This window comes from Triticum urartu, chromosome 7A (genome assembly GCF_056163025.1).
Source record: "Triticum urartu cultivar PI428250 chromosome 7A, HENAU_Tu73, whole genome shotgun sequence".
Taxonomy (NCBI): Eukaryota; Viridiplantae; Streptophyta; class Magnoliopsida; order Poales; family Poaceae; genus Triticum; species Triticum urartu.
The window spans coordinates 60,730,543-60,751,336 of NC_141879.1; the positions used below are offsets into that span (position 1 = coordinate 60,730,543).

A 20,794-nucleotide genomic window follows, 5' to 3' on the forward strand; every position below is an offset into this window, starting at 1 on the left:
GTGTGCCAAGACATGACTTTCATTGTACAGTATAATAAAGCTTGCTTAAGCATGCTGCATTGCTGCATTATGACCTTTGTGATGGTTGTCCCAGACCAGGACATGACTTGTGGATCCCTACAATGAATGAATTAGAGCGTGTTGCGCTGCGTTGGTTTTCCTTCCGGCAGAAGCCAACAGCTTCACCGGAATTGTATATTTTTGCTAAGCATCGTCTGTTTATTGTCATCAGTCCTATCCACAAACAAAATAGTTTTGTGCAGCTACCAGTTGAGAGTTGACTCTCCGTCTTGCTAGGGGGAAAACGGCCCCCACGTCTATTCACGGGCATATTCCTTCCATCGTAAAGAACTGGTCAGATGACTTCGATTTGGTTAGAAGAAGAAAAGCTCTGTTTGGTTTCAAATAAGTCACCAACTTATAAATCGAAAAATGCAAAAAGTGACTTATTTTGTTAAACAGACCTAACTTATAAGTCATCCCAACTTATAAGTCATCAGTTGCTCCACCCCAACTTAAAACTTATAAGTCACCCCTTTTGCATGAGTCCCACCACCTTTACATAAAAAAAATAAGGTGGGAAAATATGCTCAGGTGACTTATAAGTCAGGTGAAAACCAAACAGCCATGATTTATAAGTCACTGGTTTTAAGTCACATGACTTATAAGTCAGATGACTTATTGGAACCAAACATGCCCTTAGTTGAGGAGGGAGAGGCCTTATTTGGGTCAGCTTCACTTGGCTTCTGATCATCTGCAGAGTTGCTTCACTGATAAAAGCTGATTTGCACACTGAAACTACACTTGGAGGTTCTTCAGACAATTGCATTGAAAATTACCCGAATCCAGATTTAGCCTCATTGGCAAAGATGATTCCGAATAGATGTTTGTTTCGGCTTTTGGTTTTTTTCTATGAGAATCTGATGCCTAAAGCTGAAACAAACAGGGCCTATGCAGGTCTAGCATTTTTGGAGAGAAAAATAGAAGGCCGAGTAGAAGTAGTACTAGCACCACAAAAACAAGTCCAACGCCGTGCATCAAATGTCCATGTCGTGGTCCGAACATTCAGAATCTCACGAACTAATTTCCGGATGTTCGAACTGTGACATGGATGTTTAGTGCACGGCGTCGGATGGACTAAAATGCCCATACCGTATGGTCCGGATATTTTGGGGGGTGTTTCAATGCACGGCGTTGGTTCAATTTCTTTTTGTCTTGTGTTTCTTTTGTTGTCCCCTCTTTGTGTCTCCAAATCCTGACTTCTGAGCAAAATTATTTACCCAAAACCATCATAATTGGGGCTAGCGTAATAACTTGGTATCATATTTGTGCCAAGGTAAACAAAATCACCCACTCTGTGCCTAACCAGTAACTGGAGCACTAATCGTCGAGTTTGCTCGAGGAAATAACGAACCCGACAAATAGGGCCCACCTGTCAAGCTGACATGGCGAAGACTAAAAAGTTTGACCGACTGATGTGGCAAATAAAATGCAGGACCCACCTGTTGATGAGTAAACGGCCATCTTCATCCCATCTCTATTTCTATGAGGCATTTCATCAAACAGCTTCTGGGCGGCCGCTGAGGAGCTTTTTCTTGGAGGAATGGGGACGAGCTTGACGCGGCCGAAGTGAGCTTGACGCGGTCGGAGCACGGGGAAGAGTGCGGTGAACAGGGGAGGCCACACGGACATGAAGCCAGCGGCTCGTCGGGCGTCAGGCTGCCGGCGAGGACGGCTCGTCAGGCGGCCGGGCATGCCATCCATGGCATGCACGCCAGCACGGGTGCGTCCAGGGGCTCCCTGCTCACCACCGTAGCGTTGCTAGCCGCTGTGTGCATTGAGCAGCAGTTCCAGCGTGCCGCAACGTCGCCGGCCATTGTGCACAGCTGCGCAGCAGCGCTAGCGCGCGCTCCACCGTGGATGTCGGGGCCATCCTTCCCGCGCCAGACCTGGTCGCACGGGGAGGAGCGTGCTGCTTTCGATGATGGCCCGGGGAGGAGCTGAGCAAGAACGACGCGGCGGCCAGCATCTCGGGAACGGGGTCCGCGGAAGAAAACCATGGGGGCCGCCCCGAGCTTCTGGGGCGACGCCGTGCTTTAATGGCTGCTCGGCCACACCCTGGGCGACGCCAAGGGAGGCGGCCACTTCGACGACGCGACCTAGTCTCCTTGCGCGACACCCAAGGAGGCGGCCACTTCGACTTCCACGACACAGCCAGCGAGGATGGCATCGAACGCCGACGACCGTGTGTAAGTGTCGCCTGGCGGCACACACAGGCTCGGCAACGGAGAAGAACCAGCCACGGTGCAGCTCGGCCGGAGATAGGGAAGAAGCAATGGTCGCTCACAGCCTGTTTGTTGAAATGCCCGTGAAGGAAAAGAGGAAGAAAAAAAAAGACTCGAGTCATTGACGGGTAGGACATTCGTCCAACTCAACATATTTGTCCACATAAGCACACCACATCATCCTGACATGCGGGCACTATTTGTTGGTTTGGTCGTTTTCGCGACCAAATCCAAGCATTAGTGCTCCGTGTTACAGGTTAGATGCTGAGTTTGTGGTTTTTCGTGCTCTGGTACAAATATGGTACTAAGTTGTTACCCTAGACCAAGTATGGTGGTTTTGGGTAAATAACTCTCCCGAGCGTGTTCCTTTACAAGACGGTAATGTTACTTGTTGATCGTTCGCCGGCAACACATGGCATTTTGAACGATTTTGACGACATTTTTTATTTATACGTGGGTGGCAGTTTCTCCAGAGAGACATGACATTTTTCATGATGAAAGCTTTGAGACTGTCATCTTTGCAGAAAATCCCATGTGTTGTTGGCGAACGTTCGCCATATACGCAATCACGCTCTTTTTGTTTTGGAACAGAAATGACACGGATGCATCCAACGCTGGCTTTTTCATGAACATTCACACACGATGGGATTTTTATTTAGTTATTTATGAATGGAGATTACGCTTTTGCGCATGCCAGGGCTGTGCCTCGCCGACCAGACCACCGGAGCGCACCAGCGCTGTGAGCCCAATCCGCGACCGGCATGTCACCTCCCAGTGGCCCCGCCCCCTAAGCCATGTCTCTCACTTCGTCCTAAAAATGTCCGGATTGGCGGTATGGAGTGAGAGAAAAAAGAAAAGGTAGTCCAGGGTGGATAGTGTCCTACCTGGGTGCGTCCACGAGCCCCTCGAATCCTCCTCATATATGGTTCGAGTATGACGGTTTACTAATGTGGGTGGGGGTAAGGTGGAGGTTTGGTTGGGTTACCTTTTTCCCTTCCGTCTCTTGTTCGGTCAGTGATCGGGCTGTCTGTTCATATGTTTAGGGAGGATTTTTGGGGATTGGGTGTAGATGCTCTCACCACTGGAAAGCGTGAGCACGGGGAGCCCAATCGTCGAGCAGCGCGTTACCCCTAGAGCACCGGCGTCTCCGATCGAAGCAACCACGACAAGACAAATGAAGAGCGGGCTCCATCGCAATGTCGAACGGCAAAAAGGACGGAACTTGGGTGGATGATGGTGGTGATTGTAGCGAAGAATTTGAGAAATGGTGGGCTTTTTCATGCGAAAGCAATGCAGAACTGTCCAAACGCGCCTCGATTTGGATGGGTATGGGGTGTCGAACGCCTGGACACCCACGAACCTCACCCAACTTTGCAACTAGATTGCGAGAGTTCGGAGGCCAGGACGCAACCCCGGATGTTTGAGACACGACAATGTGTAGGAAAAAAGAGGCCAAACAACAAGTACAAGGTCCGAACATTTAGGGAAGGTTTGATCTCTGCGTGTTGGAGTTGCGCTTAGAGCATGGTTAATAATATAGCCAACAGTTGGCTATAAGAAGTTGGCATAGCATCTAGAGTCAACCTAATAGCCTGCTTGTACAATAGTATTCCCTCCGTCTTTTTTTAGTCTGCATATAAGGTTTGGTAAAAGTCAAGCTTTATAAAGTTTGACTAACTTTATATTAAAAAAATAAACATTGACAATATGAAATCAATATTATCAGATGCACCACAAAATGTATTTTCATATTGTATAGTTTTAATATTGTAGATGTTCATATTTTTTCATATAAGATTGGTCAAACTTTATGTAGTTTAACTTTGACCAAATCTTATATGCGGAGTAAAAGAAACGGAGGGTCTTGGGTCTCGTGTTATAGTAGGCTTTTATTCTACAGCTCGCTTCCTTTCTCCCTCCTCTTCTCTCACCTCCAACTAAACGTAGCATGATTGGTTTGCTACCAATATTTGGCTAGCCAATTATTGGCAACTTTATGCGAGATAGGCAAGACAACTTGTTACCCAACCAATGAGTAGCCAATATTTGGCACAATGCCAAACATTGGCATGCCAATTTGGGCACCAAACCAATTATGCTCGTATAGCTCCTCCGTCCGAAAATACTTGTCCAACTAATGAATGTATCTGGATGTATTTTAGTTCTAGATACATCCATTTATATCCATTTGTACGATAAGTATTTCCGGACGAAGGAAGTATATAATATTATAGTCTTTATAGTCTGCTTATGTCATTTTATCGTAGTTGTTCTTAGTCGTATCCACAAAACCGAGTTGGTCGGAACGGCAGGTGCGTGCCAGTTGATTCTCCGGCTTGTGTTACAGTATTTATGTTAATTAGTGACTGACTGAGTGTGCAAAAACAAAACTGAGAATGGAATTGAGAAGGAAGAATTTATACCGTGCAAAAGGATTGGATTTGTGAGCTTGATTGTGTAATGGATAAGATGTGAAATGTTGTTGCTTTGATGGACACATTGTGCCGGGAAGGGGCGTGGACGAGGAGAGAAACAAAAAGAAAGCCTCAAACGGAAACCCCAGCCCCACAAGTTGTAGCACTAAACTGTACATCCAATGCATGCTGTGTGACTACCGGTGATATTACCTCTACTTTTATTGTCGCTAGTCTGTCTGAGGAAGAAGAAAGGGGCGTGGACGAGGAGAAACAAAAAGAAAGAAAGGGAAACCCCAGCCCAGTCCTTTCCTTGTTGCTGTCGACGTACGCGGTTGCTTCCATCATTAGCTTTTGGGACGTCCTCCATTTATTTACAAGAGATCACGCTTTTGCGCACGCCCCCGCCCGCCGGCGCCGACCGGAGATCGATTGTGAGCGCGCCAGCAGCGACAACCCAATCCGCGGCCGGCACGTCACCCCCCCCAGACCCAATCCGCCGGTGGCCCCGCCCCTAAGCAACCCACGACGAATCCTCCTCCCGCAGATTCGAATCCCTCGCCCCCGCTCCCCTTTCCTTCCTCTTCCTTCACCAAAACCGAACGCCGGTCGCCTCTATCTATTTATCCCGCCGGTCGCCTCCCGACCTCCTCGTCTGTTCCATCCTCTCGCTCTCGGTCGCTTTTCCCCTTTCCCTTTCCCGTCGCCGCCCAATTCGCCGGAGCCAGCCGAACCCCACCACCGGCCTAATTCTCTACCCCACGTGCGCGCGCGCGCCCCATCCCCGCTCCTCTCCGGCGACCCCACCCGCGCCAGCGGCGGACATGGCGTGCCACCGCGGCGCCGCCCTGCTCCTGCTGCCGCTCCTCCTCGCCCTCGCCGGCTCCGTCGCGGGAGATGCGGTGGAGGCCGCCCAGGACCAGCTGCCGCCGCGCCCGCTAGTCATCCAGCTGCCGACCGCGGAGGAGAAGCGGGCCGAGGAGGCTGCTGAAGCGGAGCTGCGGTGCGCGAGCTGGAGGACGGCGGGGGAGGCCAACAACCTGGCGCCGTGGGCGGCCGTGCCGGAGGGCTGCGTGCCGCACGTGCGCGCATACCTCACCGGCCCCGCCTACCGCTCCGACCTCGACCTCGTCGCGCGGGAGGCCTCCGCATACGCCCGCTCCGCGCGCGCCGCCGACTCCACCAACGACGCCGCCTGGGTCTTCGACATCGACGAGACGCTGCTCTCCAACCTCCCCTACTACGCGCAGCACGGATACGGGTGAGCCATTTCGAGACCGCCGGGCCGGGAAGCTCGATTCCTCGACTGAGATTTGCTCACGCTCGATGTTGGACTGCAGGCTGGAGCTGTTCGACCACCGCGAGTTCGACCGGTGGGTGGAGACGGGGGAGGCGCCGGCGATCCCCTCCAGCCTCCGCCTCTACAGGGAGGTGCGCGACCTGGGGTTCAAGACCTTCCTGCTCACCGGCCGCACCGAGGCCCACCAGGCCGTCACCGTCGACAACCTCAGGAGACAGGGCTTCCACGATTGGGACAAGCTCATACTCAGGTAGTACCCACCTACACCTTCACCGTCCCTCTTCTGCTGTTTATACCATTGCACATCACTTTCACCCTGCCTTGGTGGGGAATTTTTTTAGGCATTCCATTGAGCTATGTCCTGCTCCAAATATTAAACTTGTTTCTGTGTGCTCTTCATAATCACTGGCTGAGAGACCCATTAGAATGCCCAAATTACCAAATGCAGCAGTCTTTGTCACAAAAATACATCAAAATTCAGCGCTGCAGCAATGTCCTTGCATATAGGCAGTAGAAAGTTCATTATGTTGGACCGAATACTCTGTTCTAGGTACGCGTTCCAGACATGAATCTACTTAGTTAGCGCCAGTCCTTCCATCCAAATTCTAATATGGCAGTACCACAACCTGAGGACAAGGGTGAAATAGTCTTGTTGCGGTGCTGAATTTCACAGCCACTAATCTTGTTGTAGTCTTCTGCCAACTAGTGTTCTTCATTTCTGCATAATGGGATTCTGAAACCTGCCCTCTGTGATGATGTCCAGGGCAGCGGCTGACCGGGAGAAAACGGCGACGGCCTACAAGTCGGAGAAGAGGAAGGAGATGGAGGCGGAGGGGTACAAGATCCTGGGCAACTCGGGCGACCAGTGGAGCGACCTGCTGGGCTACTCCATGAGCGCCCGCTCCTTCAAGCTCCCCAACCCAATGTACTACATCCCCTGACACAAGAGAGCAGACATGATTGGTGGGCATAGTGTGAGAAATGCAGTGCTTATTTATCTGTTGCGTTCGTCATGCCGGCCCGATTGACTGAACCCTGTACTGACTGACTGAGTGTGCAAAAACAAAACTGAGAATGGAATTGAGAAGGAAGGATTTATACCGTGCAAAAGGATTGGACTTGTGAGCTTGATTTTGTAATGGATAAGATGTGAAATGTTGTTGCTTTGATGGACACAATGTGCCGAAAAGGCGAGGAATCGACGGAATGGCTCCGTGAAATATCCTATGCTGTTAAGCAGGAAGATATCTCTTGAAATAATATCTTCTGGGCATAATCTACAAAAATCTAGCCTCCTCATCTCTGCTGAACAAACCAAAAAAAAAAGTGGTGTGCATCTTCAGATCTTCTTACATTGTTGCAAGGAAGGAACCAGCTAAGAAGAAGAAAAAAAACTGCAGTGCTGCTCTGCGCACCTCTTTTTATTCTGTCAGCAGGATCTCGCATTTACCAACACTTGTGTAGGATCTCTGAGGTTTGAAGGAAGACTGCATCCAACACAGAAAGACACCTTTTTTTTTTCTGTCTACAGAAAGTAACAGCACCCAACACAAAGTTCAGAATGAATTCCCCTCAAAAGGGAGATTGATGTTTATATTTTGAAGGGCAAGCCTAGGTTAGAACGATAGCGTGACAAGATCGAAACTCGCTGGAGCTATCATGACACGCAAGGTTACCAAAAGTGTTGCCAAAGTCAGATGTTTATACTGATACTCTGTTTAGTCCTTGACTTTAAACTGAACCTCAAAGTAAACAGGATCAATGGCCAGACAACACGCTGACATTGCACAATAAAAAAACAGATGCTGAATCTTATTGCTTGTAGAAAAAACATTGTGTGTGTCGCCGTGCTTCCGTTTCATTCGAAAAGAAAATTATATCTAGTAAGAATAACAGCACGGCGTGTCTCTGAAACTTTTGACGACCTTCTGGTTCAGATGGCTTATTACGAACTGCATCATCGTGTGTTTTTCAGCGTTGCAGGACCTGCAGCACCTGCTTCATGGAACTGCATCACCGTGTGTTTTCAGCGCTGTAGGACCTGCAGAACCTGCTTCATCGACGGCCGTGATGATGGGTTTGTGCCGGTGCAAATTAGCCCTAGCTTCAACACCAGTTGTACCTCACGCGAGTAGGCTGGATCTCGTATGTCTGCATCAATCACATTTGTCAAATGGATGTCCTCATCTTGATGAAATTGCCTCCATGCCCATTGCGCCAAATTCTCGTACCCGCCCCCACCATTTGCACGCCTCCCTGTTACCAGCTCCAGAAGAACCACCCCAAAGCTGTACACATCACTTTCTCATTCATCTTTCTCGAGCTTCCGAATTCTACAAAACAAAGTGTAAGTAGTTGTTCACACAGTTATAATACAGATTTCAAAATAACTGAAATTTTTACCTGGAGCAATGTATCCAAAGGACCCAACCACCGCTGAGACTGACTCTGGCTCACCAGCTTTAAGCAGAGAGCGAGCTAGCCCGAAGTCCGCAATCTTTGCTTTGAACTGAGGATCCAGTAGGATGTTGCTGGACTTCACATCACGGTGTGCTATAGCAGGAGAGCAACCGTGGTGCATGTAACACAGCCCTCTTGCGGCATCGGTTGCTATTGACATTCTTATATCGGCCAGTTCAACAACCGTCTAGTTGTACTAGTAGGATCATCTTTCTGATGCAGCCATTCATACAGGCTACCGTTTTCCATGTATTCGTATATGAGGAGCTTTGATTTGGAGCTTGAAATGTAGCCAAGCAACTTTACAATATTGGCGTGTCGGATGGATCCAAGAATCTCAATTTCAGCTTGAAACTGCTTTTCCAGCATATCATGTTCCCGTCCGCCACTAGTCCATATTTGCTTGACAGCTATAACCTCGCCGTTTGTGTTACCAAGGCAGATCTTGTATACCTTTCCTGAGCCACCACTGCCGACAAGGTTTGCATCAATGAGGTTAGAAATGATGTCTTGAATGTCATAATCAGTAGCTTGGAAGGCCGTCAGCTTCCACAGTGGAGATGGGGCATCATCATCCTTTTCCTTTGAGAAAAATGCCTTGATCTTAGTTAAACCAATCAGCCCTGTGCATATGAGAATGGCTGAACCAGAGACCAGGAGAATTATTACAAACATCTTCAAGTGCAATCTGGTGCACTTAGGAAACTGTGTAATGTTTTCTGGTATTGGGCCGGGGAAATGGTTGTCGTACAATAAAAGGCGGGACAGATTCTTGAGCTTACAGAAATCATCTGGTATGTGACCGGATAGAGAGTTATTGTGTAGATCGAGGAGCTCCAGATTCTTCATTCTCCAAATCACAGTAGGTATTGTCCCATTAAGTGTGTTAGAAGAAAAATCTAAGGTTGTAAGTGGGGATAGATTCTTGAGCTCACGGGGATCATCTAGTATGTGACCAGATAGATAGTTGTTGTGTAGATCGAGCAATTTCATATTCTGCATTCTCCAAATCCCACTAGGTATTGTCCCATTGAGTGTGTTAGAAGACAAATCTAAGGTTCTAAGTTGGGACAAATTCTTGAGCTTACAGAAATCATCTGGTATGCGACCGGACAGAGAGTTACTGTGTAGATCAAGGAACTCTAGATTCTGCATGCTCCAAATCCCAGTCGGTATTGTCCCATTCAGTGTGTTAGAAGACAAATCTAAGGTTATAAGTCGGGTCAGCCTGGATATAGTGTCTGGAATTTCACCAACTATATTCATATAACTCATTGACAATTCTTCTAGGTTTGTCAAATTTCCCAACTGTGGATCGATTCTGTGTGAATCAAAGCGATTGAAAGATAGTTTCAGAACTTCTAGGGATGAAAGCTGGAAGATTGAACTAGGAATAGTACTGGATAAATTATTCGATTCAAGGTTAAGGTAGGTAATTGTTTTTGACAGTAAATGGATATTTAATGGGAGACTACCAACAAAAGAATTGAATGAGAGGTCCAGAAACTCAAGGCTTGAGCAGCCGAAAAGAACCGTAGGGAAAGGACCTGGGATCTTGTTGGACGAAAGGTCAATGTTGGTAATGTTCTTGAAGGAGCAGATTTCTAAGGGAATTGGCTTGGCAAGATTGTAGAATCTGAGTGAAATACCTGTAACAAAGCCCTCCTGAGTGCAAGTGACCCCATCCCACTTACAGTGGCCTCTGTCAATGATGGAGCTCCAGTTGATAGTCGTCTGAAGGCCCCAGTATCTCTCAAGGCTAAGAAGTGCGGCCTTTTCAGCCTTCCTGCCCATGGCTTCACAGTTGTACCCGAGGAGTAAGCAAATGAGGAGGACTAGAGATAGCTTGTGGAGGATGCTACCACGAACAGGGTTGGAATTAGCAACCGCAGTCATCTTGGGCTCAATGAGGACGCTACGGTGAACAATGTGGGAATTATATGCAGTGGAACTGAAAGAAGACAAATAAGTTAGGCTTCCTGTCAATTTCCAAAGAAGCAAAAAAATAAGCTAGGTCCCCTGTCAATCTGCTATTCAATGATTTTTCTGACCAGTGACCATTTCTACGTAGAATAGTTGCTTTTGATTACATTGACTCTTGGATTTGTTGACGGCTCAATGATCAGGTGAGCAGCAACGAACAGCACACATCACCAATGAAAGATGCTTGCGTGAGACAGAGTCGTCGAAAAGACCACCATGAAGAATCACCGGACAGCGAGGGAGTGAAACTGTGCCCGATGACAGAAGAGGAAGCAGCAAGCCAGCAGAGATGTAGCACGCACGCATCATGCTGTTGGGGCTTCAAGACTGCACCATCATATTCTGAAGGCAACAGTTCTTTGAAGTATCAGTGACTCAGTGTCAGTCCTCTCCATCTTGTTCCGCACATGGCACCAGTTCTTGGAGGGCAACACCAACATGGCCACCCGCACCCATAATTTGGCCATGGATGGAAACTCCAGTGTGCAGGCAAAACTAACAGGAGCAAAGTTTTTGCCAAAATAACTTCCATATGCTAACGCGGTAGTGGTCAAAGACTATGATGTATCTTCAGACTCTGTTCTGCTCTCGACTGTAAACTGAATCTCAAACTCAAATAGGATCAACAAACACAGTTGCACGAGCAGGAGCCAGCCAAGAGCAGAACTGGATCCTACAAACATGGGGCATCATTTGTACTCACTGAAATATAAATGATCCCTGATATCGCATCCACCAGCAATACTGATGTCTAGGAAGTTCTTCGGGGGCGCCATCAACACGCACTCAAGACACAGTTGGCACGGGCTCGGGAACGCATGACGCACATGGCTGTTCACCTTGTGAGTTTTCAGTGGGGGAGTAACCGTATTTGAAGCTGCAATCGTATGCCCAATCATCGGGTGGTCAGGTGTTGCATTCGGGTTTTTCTTGCACCGCATTACCATTCTTGGTCCAGCAGCATACAAGATGGACCGCTCAGAGGTCAGTGCAACCAGTCCTCCGTGTGCGACAACTTTAGCCTCATGTCCCAAATTTTACACCAGGTATACTTCTCTGCAGGATTTGGAACCAGAAGAAATCCTCGACGACAGACACCCGGCGGAGAATGGGAACCTGAGAAATGGAGCAACCTGCCGCATGCGATGGCGACCTGGGAAGGTGATGCAGTGTTGCGCAAGCATTGTGTATCTCACTAGTGTGGCTGCAGCTTGGGGGCAAGCTGCTGCGTCTCAAAAGGGGAAGCAATGTCATGACCGGCTACAGTGCGGCCATGACAACAGGAAGTGGTACAGGAGAAGACGGTGGCCTGAGCGGTGCGGGCTAGCGACTACCTGTCATGTGGGCCCGCATAGTGTGAGTTAATTTATGTGTGACGTTCCTGGCAGGTGGGCCAGTGAGGATGCTGTGAGTGAGGCGGGTTATAAGCCTCTGTATGCAACTGGTTCAGCAAGTAAAGAAAGAACTAACTAGGGATCCCAACTACCCTGAACTTTCATTCTGATCCTCTCACCTGGTCAACTTCTGTTCTTGCTCCGTTCTACTTCAGATATCAGTCTGGCAAAGTAGGAAGGACATAACAATTTGCTTCCGGAGCACCATGTTGCTTATCTCTGCATAATGGAATTCTGAAACGATGTCCAGGGAAGAAGCTGACCGCAAGAAAACAGTGACAGTTCCTAGCCAACTTAGCAAACATCCTGAATATGTCGGCTGCACAATTAAGAGCAGAAGAGTCCCTCCTGTTCTATTTGCTTGAGCAACCTATACAAATAACACATACTTAGAATTCATCCGATCAATGTATGAAGAAATAGAAATGCTAGAGCCCATCAGAAACACTTCTTCCACGTGTTTGCCATGATAGAATTGGGAAAAAACCAAGTTTATCCATGGTATATTCAGACGCAAGGCTTTACACCACCCGGTTTATTATTATGTTAAAAGGAAAAACTAGTAATGGGGTCCTGCTTACAAATTCTGGAAGCACTGCTATTACAGATAAGAGAAAACACACAGAAAGTTCCGTAAAGCGTGATATCACCAAACCCAGCTCAACGAGATAGCAAACTGTAGTCAGATGCTTGAGAGAGCTGAACTACATAACGTCCAGGATGCAACCGAAATCCATAAAGCGCATATAAATTAACAGCAAAGATCGGTATTCTCATTGATGCGTTGTGCCGCCTGCTCCACCTTCACCTTGTCCCCGCCCCTCACGAAGATCACTCACTCCTGCATGAAGAATGAAATGGTTTACAGAAGCATCGACTAACTTTCAGCGTTCGCTAGGGTGCACAAGCACAATAGCTCCAAACCTAAAGATCGTTGTCCTAGATAATCTTCAAAAAGTTCCAACGTCATATACCAACCAAGGCAACAAGAAGCTCATGCTTTCAATCTTTAATGGCCAGTTTATTTTCTACATTAAATTATTCTTTCCAAGAAGCAACTATCAATACTTCCCAAAAAGAAAATCCCAAACTGTTGTATCTTGCACAGTTTATAGCAAAAATTACTACTTCAGTAAGGTCAGGGTTTTTCTAAGGCTTCCATTGAGCTATAAGTGCATTGATTTCCACAGGGTAAGGTCCTGGTAGTGATGACCGGTGGCTGACAGTAAACTTCCTGGGAGACAATGACCAGAACCCCTCGAGGGGACACTCACTCCTGTAGTTTAGCATTCAGTCATGATTTTGCAGTACAATCGTTTGCAATAAGTTACTCCCTCTGTTCCAAATTACTCGTCGTAGAAATGGATGTATCTAGAACTAAAATACATCTAGATACACCATACATGTGACAAGTAATTCGGAACGGAGGGAGTAGATAGTTAAAAATCAGTAGTTCTGAACTAAGGCCAACAGAGCTTTTGTTCTGAATTTTTTTTGTTCCACCAATTGTTGCTAGGAGTAGGGTTAGCGGATGCTGTAAAACCTGTTGTGGGTGACTACGTATGCGTGGACTGCAACTGATAGAGCAATGGCCTAAATAATACTAACTTCAGATGGTTATCGCTGCCCATTTGGGTTGCAAAAAGTTTCCGTTTGGAGTTTTGAGACCTTTGAGTTAAAATGCAGTTATTATGTAACTTGTTCAGTTACACAATCCAGCATTTTGTACCAATAAAAAAGATTAGCTGTTCACATTTCTTGCCAATCTCCGACTATTCTGTCTCATGCATGCCAGAATGATCTGTACTATACCCACACAAATCTGAGTTCACATAAGACAAGTTTCAAACAGCGGCAATAGGCAAGCGAGTGAGCTATAATCGATTTGTTGTGTTATTTCTGAATAATAGTATCAAATACAACAACAGTACTTCATCAAGCACCCAAAGAAATAATTGAGATGATGGAATTTAAATTGGTAGTCCAACACTTGTGAAACAAAAACCATCAGAAATAACTATATTTTTGCTGCAATTGCCATGTAAATGCATGTTATTACCTGCAGCCGCAGCAAAGAAACTTTCGAATGGATATGTATAGATAGTAGACAGCCGATTGAGAGGGTTGCTTTTAAATATCTCCTCAAACTGCAATGACTCGTGATGAACCATGAAGATGCCCCTAGATGTTGACAGAAGTACCAAATTATCGTCCCCTTCGATAATCCTTACTCTTTTGATCCATTCCCCTGATTTTAGAGGGAGAAGCTTGCGCAACTCAATAGTTCGTCCCGGCATCCACCCAGCAACACCGTCAAAATCAGTGATCCTCTCCCATAGTTGAGCTCTGTGGAATTCCGACATGACGATGAAACCAAGCACGCCACCCAGATTACTCAAATAGAGTCCATGATGGTTGGCGTAGGCATGTGGTGGCACCTCGATCATGGCTAGGCTCTGTCTGTCGAAATTAAGCTCAAGGATACCTGCCTGGGGGCCAAACATAAACCAGTAGAGGGAATTCCCAAGAGATGGAGACATACCAAATGGAACCAAGGTTGAGATGGGATTGGCCCAGGCTCCCATCTCCGACGAGTAGACGCAGGCTCGTGCGACGCCGGCGCTGACGCACGCCAAGACCACCTTGAAGGGGCTCCAATGGCAGGCACCATGCACGTGGCCCTCGTCGCGGGCAACACAGAGCACATCCGCTTGCACATCGTACACGCTCCAGTGGTGACCATTCAGCTGTGGTGGACTGGCTGTGCAGCGGGCGTCGCCTGTGACGGGATCCCACACAAGGACCTGGCGGCAGCTGCTGCTGCCACGGTCCGTGCCGGTGAAGAGGACGCGGCCGTGGCGGCAGCCGCGAAAGGACAAGATGCCGCCTTCGATGCCGTCGAGCCGTGGGGAGAAGCACTCGGGCGGGATGAGGTCCGGTGGATCCAGAGTCGACCTGAAGGAGGGTTCATCGAGGCTGGAGTTGAAGAACACGCCGACGATGGGGGGTTCCCGGTGGTGCGCGCAGAAGCGGCGGAGGAATTGGGGGTCAGCGACGATGCGGCGCCAGCGCTTGCAGACAGAGGAGACGCGGGGGAGGAGGAAGGTCGCGGGGGGAGCCGCAGGAGTATCTCCATCAGGAAGTCGTCGTTCTCCATCGGCGCATATATAGGTGGGCGAAATCTACGCCCTACGCGATGACGGGGAAGAGGTCGAACCTGCCGGCGTCGACGCCGCCACGCCACTCTCCTGCATCCCCGACTTTCTCCGGCAGCGGCGGCGAGGCTGGGCGGCGCGCATCGGCGGCGGCACGGGAGGTGCGTGTTCAGTTCACGCAACCGCTGGAAAAGACATTTACATTCGTGTTCCGTTCATAGCGTGTATCTTCATCGTCCAAATCTATCCATAATGCGCGTAAGAAAGTTGAGAAGGATCCGTTAGGACCCAGACTAGTTTTGTCCAATAGTAAGTGACGCCCTGTTGCTAGATTTATTTTATCCTTCCGGCAGTGGAATTAATTCCTATGATTATCCCTCTAGCCTATCTTGTTGAAAATAATTTAAACATCACAAAATTTAAAATATCATGTTATTGAAATTGTTCTTAAAGAATGTTTTTTAAATAGTTTTAAATAGAACCAAACTGTATCCCTAAAAAACATATAACCAAACTTTGTTAAACTGGTATCTGAACTTTGCCATGACAAATAAAAGTACTTTTGGAAAACTTTGGCATAGCTCACAATTTTTGAAAAATAGTTAGAGAACGTTTTAACCGTATTTCTGGACTTTGTCGCCAAAACTCAAAGAACTTCTCCTTTTTATTGGTTTCTTCAAAAGTCCTTCTGATTTTCATGGCAAAGTTCAGGCACATCCTTCATAAAGTCCGACAAAGCCTTCATAAAAATTGCACGCGCGTGATTTTTTAGTGAGGCTGTGAGTTAACATGTAATAATTCCATAGTAACTAATGACATTATCCTGCAACAAAAAGTAACTAGCGACGTTAATTATCCACGCTAGATATAATTATGAGGCTGACTTGCCACTAAACAGGAGCATGGGAGGGAAAAGTGCACAAAGCATGCACAAGACCTAGCTAGAGAAACGAATCTACTAGCCTGTGGCTGGTGCATGGCTGACACAACGGTGGACCTAACTGATTGGACAACATGCTTGATAGCCGGTCGAATTCGCGCTGCATACAGAACGCGAACGTAAAAAACCGCGTCCCACAACCGCGATGGGGTACACTAGGTGGGCCCAATTTTTTGGTCCGCGATACATACGTATATCTTGGGCTGTACTGAGAGGGCCCAGGCTAGAACATCTTTGGGCCCACAACCGCCATACTCAAGCTGCATTTAGGTCGCATCCTGAATTATTCGCTACGGAGGGAGTAACATTTTTCAAATGCACGACCTTTTTTTAAATTCAAGATTTTTGAGCTGCTCTGAGAGGGCCTGCGCAGAGTGGGCAACTCCTATTTTGTGCCTTAAATGCCCGCTTTAGTTTTTTTTTTGCGAATAAAATGGGTTCTTATTCCTTAGAAATAGCGTTACAGTCCGCTAATACAAGCTGTTTAATACTGTCTGGAACCTGATGCAACCAACAAGCGGTGCTACCTCCAGTTCTCCCTACATTAGCTAGACTACGAGCAACACTATTTTGATTATGATTAATTAAAAACGGAACAAACCCATGGAGCTGCAGGAGCTTCTTGATTTCCATCATCAGATGTCCATAGGCTGACCGAATAAGCGAATCGTCCGTCAAGCAGCAATGGCCACTGAATTTGTTGATTGGATTAATATTAATTGGAAGTTCGGAGCGTTGAAAGCTCATTGATAACCCCTCCAGGATGACACTGATCTCCGCCTCAAGAGCATCCTTACAAGATGCCAGGTAACTGCACAAGTATGAACGAGAAACATGCAATGGTGGAGCAGCTTTATCATGGACTAGGTCATTACGTAAGCTCCAGATCCTCCATAGAAGCATGATGATCATCGCCCTTGTTCGTTGGCAAGGCATCTACTGCGACTCTCCATGCGAATGTACGCATTTTGGTTGGGACAGTAGCTTGCCAAATTAGGTTCCAGCATGGCCGATTCCCCCCTGGACGCGTACTGCTTGCTCCTGCATTATGTTCCTGAACATGTTCACACATCGCAATATGATATGAACTTTTTACAGAAAAGGTGCCAAAATTTCCCGGATGCCATGCGATAAAATCTTCCTCCTGACTGAGAGACGTTCTGATGGAGCAAATGGTCTGAACGTCCACTGGCCAGAAGTATTTGTTCAGTACCTTCATGTTCCATCGTCCATGCACATCAAGTAAATCAGAGACTTTTTTGAGTCGACATTTTCCTTTTGGCGAAATAGGTCGTAGAGATGGACCCCTAGGGATCTAGGGATCTTTCCATATCCGAAGTTTACTACCATTTCCCACTCGCCATATCATGCCTCTCTTCACTAGTTGGAGTCCATGCTCAATTCCTCGCCAAACTGCCGAAGCATTTTCGGTAAAAAACCGTATCCACTAAATCTCCTGCAGGGAAATACTTAGCTTTTAGTAGTCTTGCAACTAGACTTTCAGGGTGATCTATCAATCTCCAAGCTTATTTGGCAAACATCGCTTGGTTAAAAGCTCTCATATCTCGAAATCCCAGGCCGCCCATTGATTTAGGCAGAATCATCTTATCCCAAGCGAGCCAAGCCATTTTCCTTTTGCCATCTTCAACACCCCACCAGTATTGCCGAATCAAACGAGATAGATCATCACATACTGACATGGGCAGCTTGAAGACACTCATTATGTAAGTTGGAATTGCCTGAGCCACCGCCTTAATTAGGACCTCCTTGCTTGCACTGAACATATATCTTTCGCTCCAGTCCACGAGCCTTTTGCTAAGCCTTTCTTGTATGGGCGGAAGTAGCCCTTTGCACATTCTACCTTCAGGGGCTGGTAAGCCTAGGTATTTTGGCTCAAACACCTCTTGGGAAACATTCAGAATACTCCTTACCTCCTGAGTAAGAACAAGCGGGCAATTGTCTGCAAATAAGATGGAACACTTTGAAGGATTAATCAATTGTCCTGTCGCTTCAGCATACGTGTTCAACACCTTCTTGACAATAACTACCTGGTCCGGTCTAGCACGGAAGAATAACAAGGTATCATCCGCAAACAGTAGATGAGAAATTCTTGGAGCTCTTCTACAAATCTTTAAGGCCTCCAACCCGTCATTCAAAATGGATTTATGCAACAATGCAGATAAAGCATCAACCACAAAAAGGAATTAAAAAAAGGGGACAATGGATCACCTTGGCGTAGCCCACGGGTTAGAGAAAACTTATTTAACAATTTCCCATTGAACTTAACCGAATATCTGACTGACCGAATGCATACCATGATTCGATCCACCCAATTTGAAGAGAATCCCCATTTTATGAGGGCCTTCTCCAAGAAATCCCAGTCGACACGGTCGTAGACCTTGGAAAGATCTTATTTAACACCCGCTTTAGTTGTTTTCGCACCGCGACGCACACCCCCTCCGTCCTGGGCCAATAGTTCAGCTAGGTTTTGGGAAACTTTTAGTAGCTTCCCAGTCCGGTTTTCTTTCTTTTCTTTTCATTCAGGTTTTCTACTTTTCTTTCCTTTTCGCGTTTCTTTCTCTTTTTCTGTTTTTCGCTTTCATTTTTTGTTAATATTTTGAAAAACGTGACATCGTTTTCAAATGCACATTTTTTATAAAATTTATGAACTTTTCAAAAGCAGAAAGAAAAATAAGTTATTGATATTCTTTAAAAAATTTGAACTTTTTTCAAATTCACAAACATTTTCAAATACATGAACGTACAAATTTTTCTCAAATATGTGAACTTAAAAAAATATGAACTGTTTTTTTCAAATATGGAAATCTTTTTTAATTCATGAAATTTTTAAAAATTGCATTGTTTTTTGGATCACATGATTTTTTATTTTTTTGATTGCACTAATTATTTTAAATTGTATAGAAAATGGTGGCCATCCCACTAACTAGAGAGCGCCCATGCACTCCGTGACGATAGTGAGGCAGTGAGCATACCTCCCATATTTTGAAAGTCTAGCTTTTTCTGTACCGATTGTACCACGTGATTTACATGATTCGGAAAACGAATGGTTCACTAGAAGCACGAACATTTCTGTTCTCTAGGATGGCCCTTTCCACGCGAACGACCCCAGTCAGACCCATCCTAGAGAACAAAAACGTTCGTGCTTCTAGCGAACCATTCGTTCGTGGTGGTTCCACCAAAATATGACGTTCGCCCTATATCGGGGTCCTTTTTTAGGGTTGCGGTTTTTTTTTCTGGGAAATTTTTTTAGGGTTACAGATTATTATTATTATGGAGTAACTTTCAGGGTTACAACTTTCTATTTTTGAGAAAACCATGAAGCTATTAAAAACATCACGTGGCAAAGGAAAAAAGGGCCCAAATTTATTACCGCAGAACACAAAGCTTTACAAAAGAAGCTAATACAATAATTTGCCCATGTGTGTATCGATGAAAACTCGCCAATGCCAGGAAAATAATTTTCCATAACTCTGTAAATTAAATTTACCAAGACATCTAAATTTCAACGTACATGACATAGTTGCTCTAAGTTGATTTAACATAATATATAAATCACACATCTAGGGTTTCTCTTTCCCATCCCTATCCTTGGCAGCTAGGGAAAACTGTTCCCTCCAGGCTTCACCGGTGAGCCTATGGATTCGTCTTCCCTCTTCCTGCCGCTCTAGAGACCGGTGGTGGGGAGGGGAATCCCACTGCCTTCGCTCCGGTTAGTTAGGTTAGGGTTTTTTTTAGTCCTCTCAGGTGTAATTCCTTTGAGTTTGTCTTCTGTGCTGATACTTTACCAACGTATCTATAATTTTTGATTGTTTCATGCTATTATATTATCATTTTTGAATGTTTTACAATTATTTTATAGCGACTTTATATCATTTTTTGGGACTAACCTATTGACATAGTGCCCAGTGCTAGTTGTTGTTTTTGCTTGTTTTTTTACTTCGGAGAAGATCAATACCAAACGGAGTCCAAACGCAGCGAAACTTTTTGAAGAATTTTTCTGGGCCAAAAGACACATGATGTGTCAAAGAAGTACCAGAGGGGTGCCCCAAGGGGGGCACAACCCACCTGGGCGCGCCTGGGGGCCCAGGCACACTCTGGTGGGTTGTGCCCACCTCGGTGGCCTCTCGCACCGCCTCTTTGCTCTATAAATACCTCAATAATCCAAAAACCCTAGGGGAGTCGACGAAAATCAATTCCAACCGCTCGCAAGTTCTAGAAACCACAGATCCAATCTAGATACCATCACGGAGGGGTTCATCATCCTCATTGGTGCCTCTTCGATGATGCGTGAGTAGTTCATTGTAGACCTACAGGTCCGTAGTTAGTAGCTAGATGGCTTCCTCTCTCTCTCTCTCTCTATCTATCTATCTATCTATCTATCTCTCTCTCTCTCTCTTGATTCTCAATACAATGGTCTTTTGGAGATCTATTTGATGTAACACTTTTTGCGGTGTGTTTGTTGGGATCCGATGAACTTTGAGTTTATGATCAGATCTATGTTTTTATCCATGAAAGTTATTTGAGTCTTCTGATCTCTTATATGCATGATTACTTATAGCCTCGTATTTCTTCTTCGAATCTTTGGTTTGGTTAGGCCGACTAGATCGATTTTTTTCTTGCCATGGGAAGAGGTGCTTTGTGATTGGATCGATCTTACGGTGCTCGATCCCAGCGATAGAAGGGGAAACGACACGTATGTATCGTTGCCATTAAGGATAACAAGATGGGATCTAATTCCTATATGAATAGATCTCGTCTACATCATGTCATCGACTCCGTTTCTCCATGAACTTAATACACTAGATGCATACTGGACATCGGTCGATGTGTGGAGTAATAGTA

The 20,794-nt window shown here is 46.3% G+C and overlaps 1 protein-coding gene and 2 pseudogenes across 2 annotated transcripts; 1 reads left to right on the forward strand and 2 right to left on the reverse strand.

Moving 5' to 3' along the window:
* The first annotated feature begins 5,132 nt into the window (after positions 1 to 5,132).
* On the forward strand, positions 5,133 to 7,168 carry LOC125522509 (acid phosphatase 1). Its single transcript, XM_048687565.2, has 3 exons — positions 5,133 to 5,960; positions 6,040 to 6,249; positions 6,763 to 7,168. The coding sequence occupies exons 1-3, from the start codon at positions 5,524 to 5,526 to the stop codon at positions 6,938 to 6,940; spliced, it is 825 nt and encodes a 274-aa protein (XP_048543522.1). The 5' UTR covers positions 5,133 to 5,523; the 3' UTR covers positions 6,941 to 7,168.
* A 513-nt stretch (positions 7,169 to 7,681) lies between these two features.
* Positions 7,682 to 12,087, reverse strand: LOC125522508 (uncharacterized; annotated as a pseudogene). Its single transcript, XR_015610256.1, has 2 exons — positions 8,403 to 12,087; positions 7,682 to 8,332 (listed from the first exon to the last, which is right to left on the reverse strand). The product of XR_015610256.1 is annotated as an uncharacterized LOC125522508 (transcript).
* A 268-nt stretch (positions 12,088 to 12,355) lies between these two features.
* Positions 12,356 to 15,182, reverse strand: LOC125518311 (uncharacterized; annotated as a pseudogene).
* Between the last annotated feature and the right edge of the window lie 5,612 nt (positions 15,183 to 20,794).

Coding starts and splice junctions, on each gene's coding strand:
- LOC125522509 (XM_048687565.2), top strand. CDS start 5,524: ATGGCGTGCCACCGCGGCGCCGCCCTGCTCCTGCTGCCGCTCCTCCTC. Junction 5,961..6,039: donor TACGCGCAGCACGGATACGG/GTGAGCCATTTC, acceptor GTTGGACTGCAG/GCTGGAGCTGTTCGACCACC. Junction 6,250..6,762: donor TGGGACAAGCTCATACTCAG/GTAGTACCCACC, acceptor GATGATGTCCAG/GGCAGCGGCTGACCGGGAGA.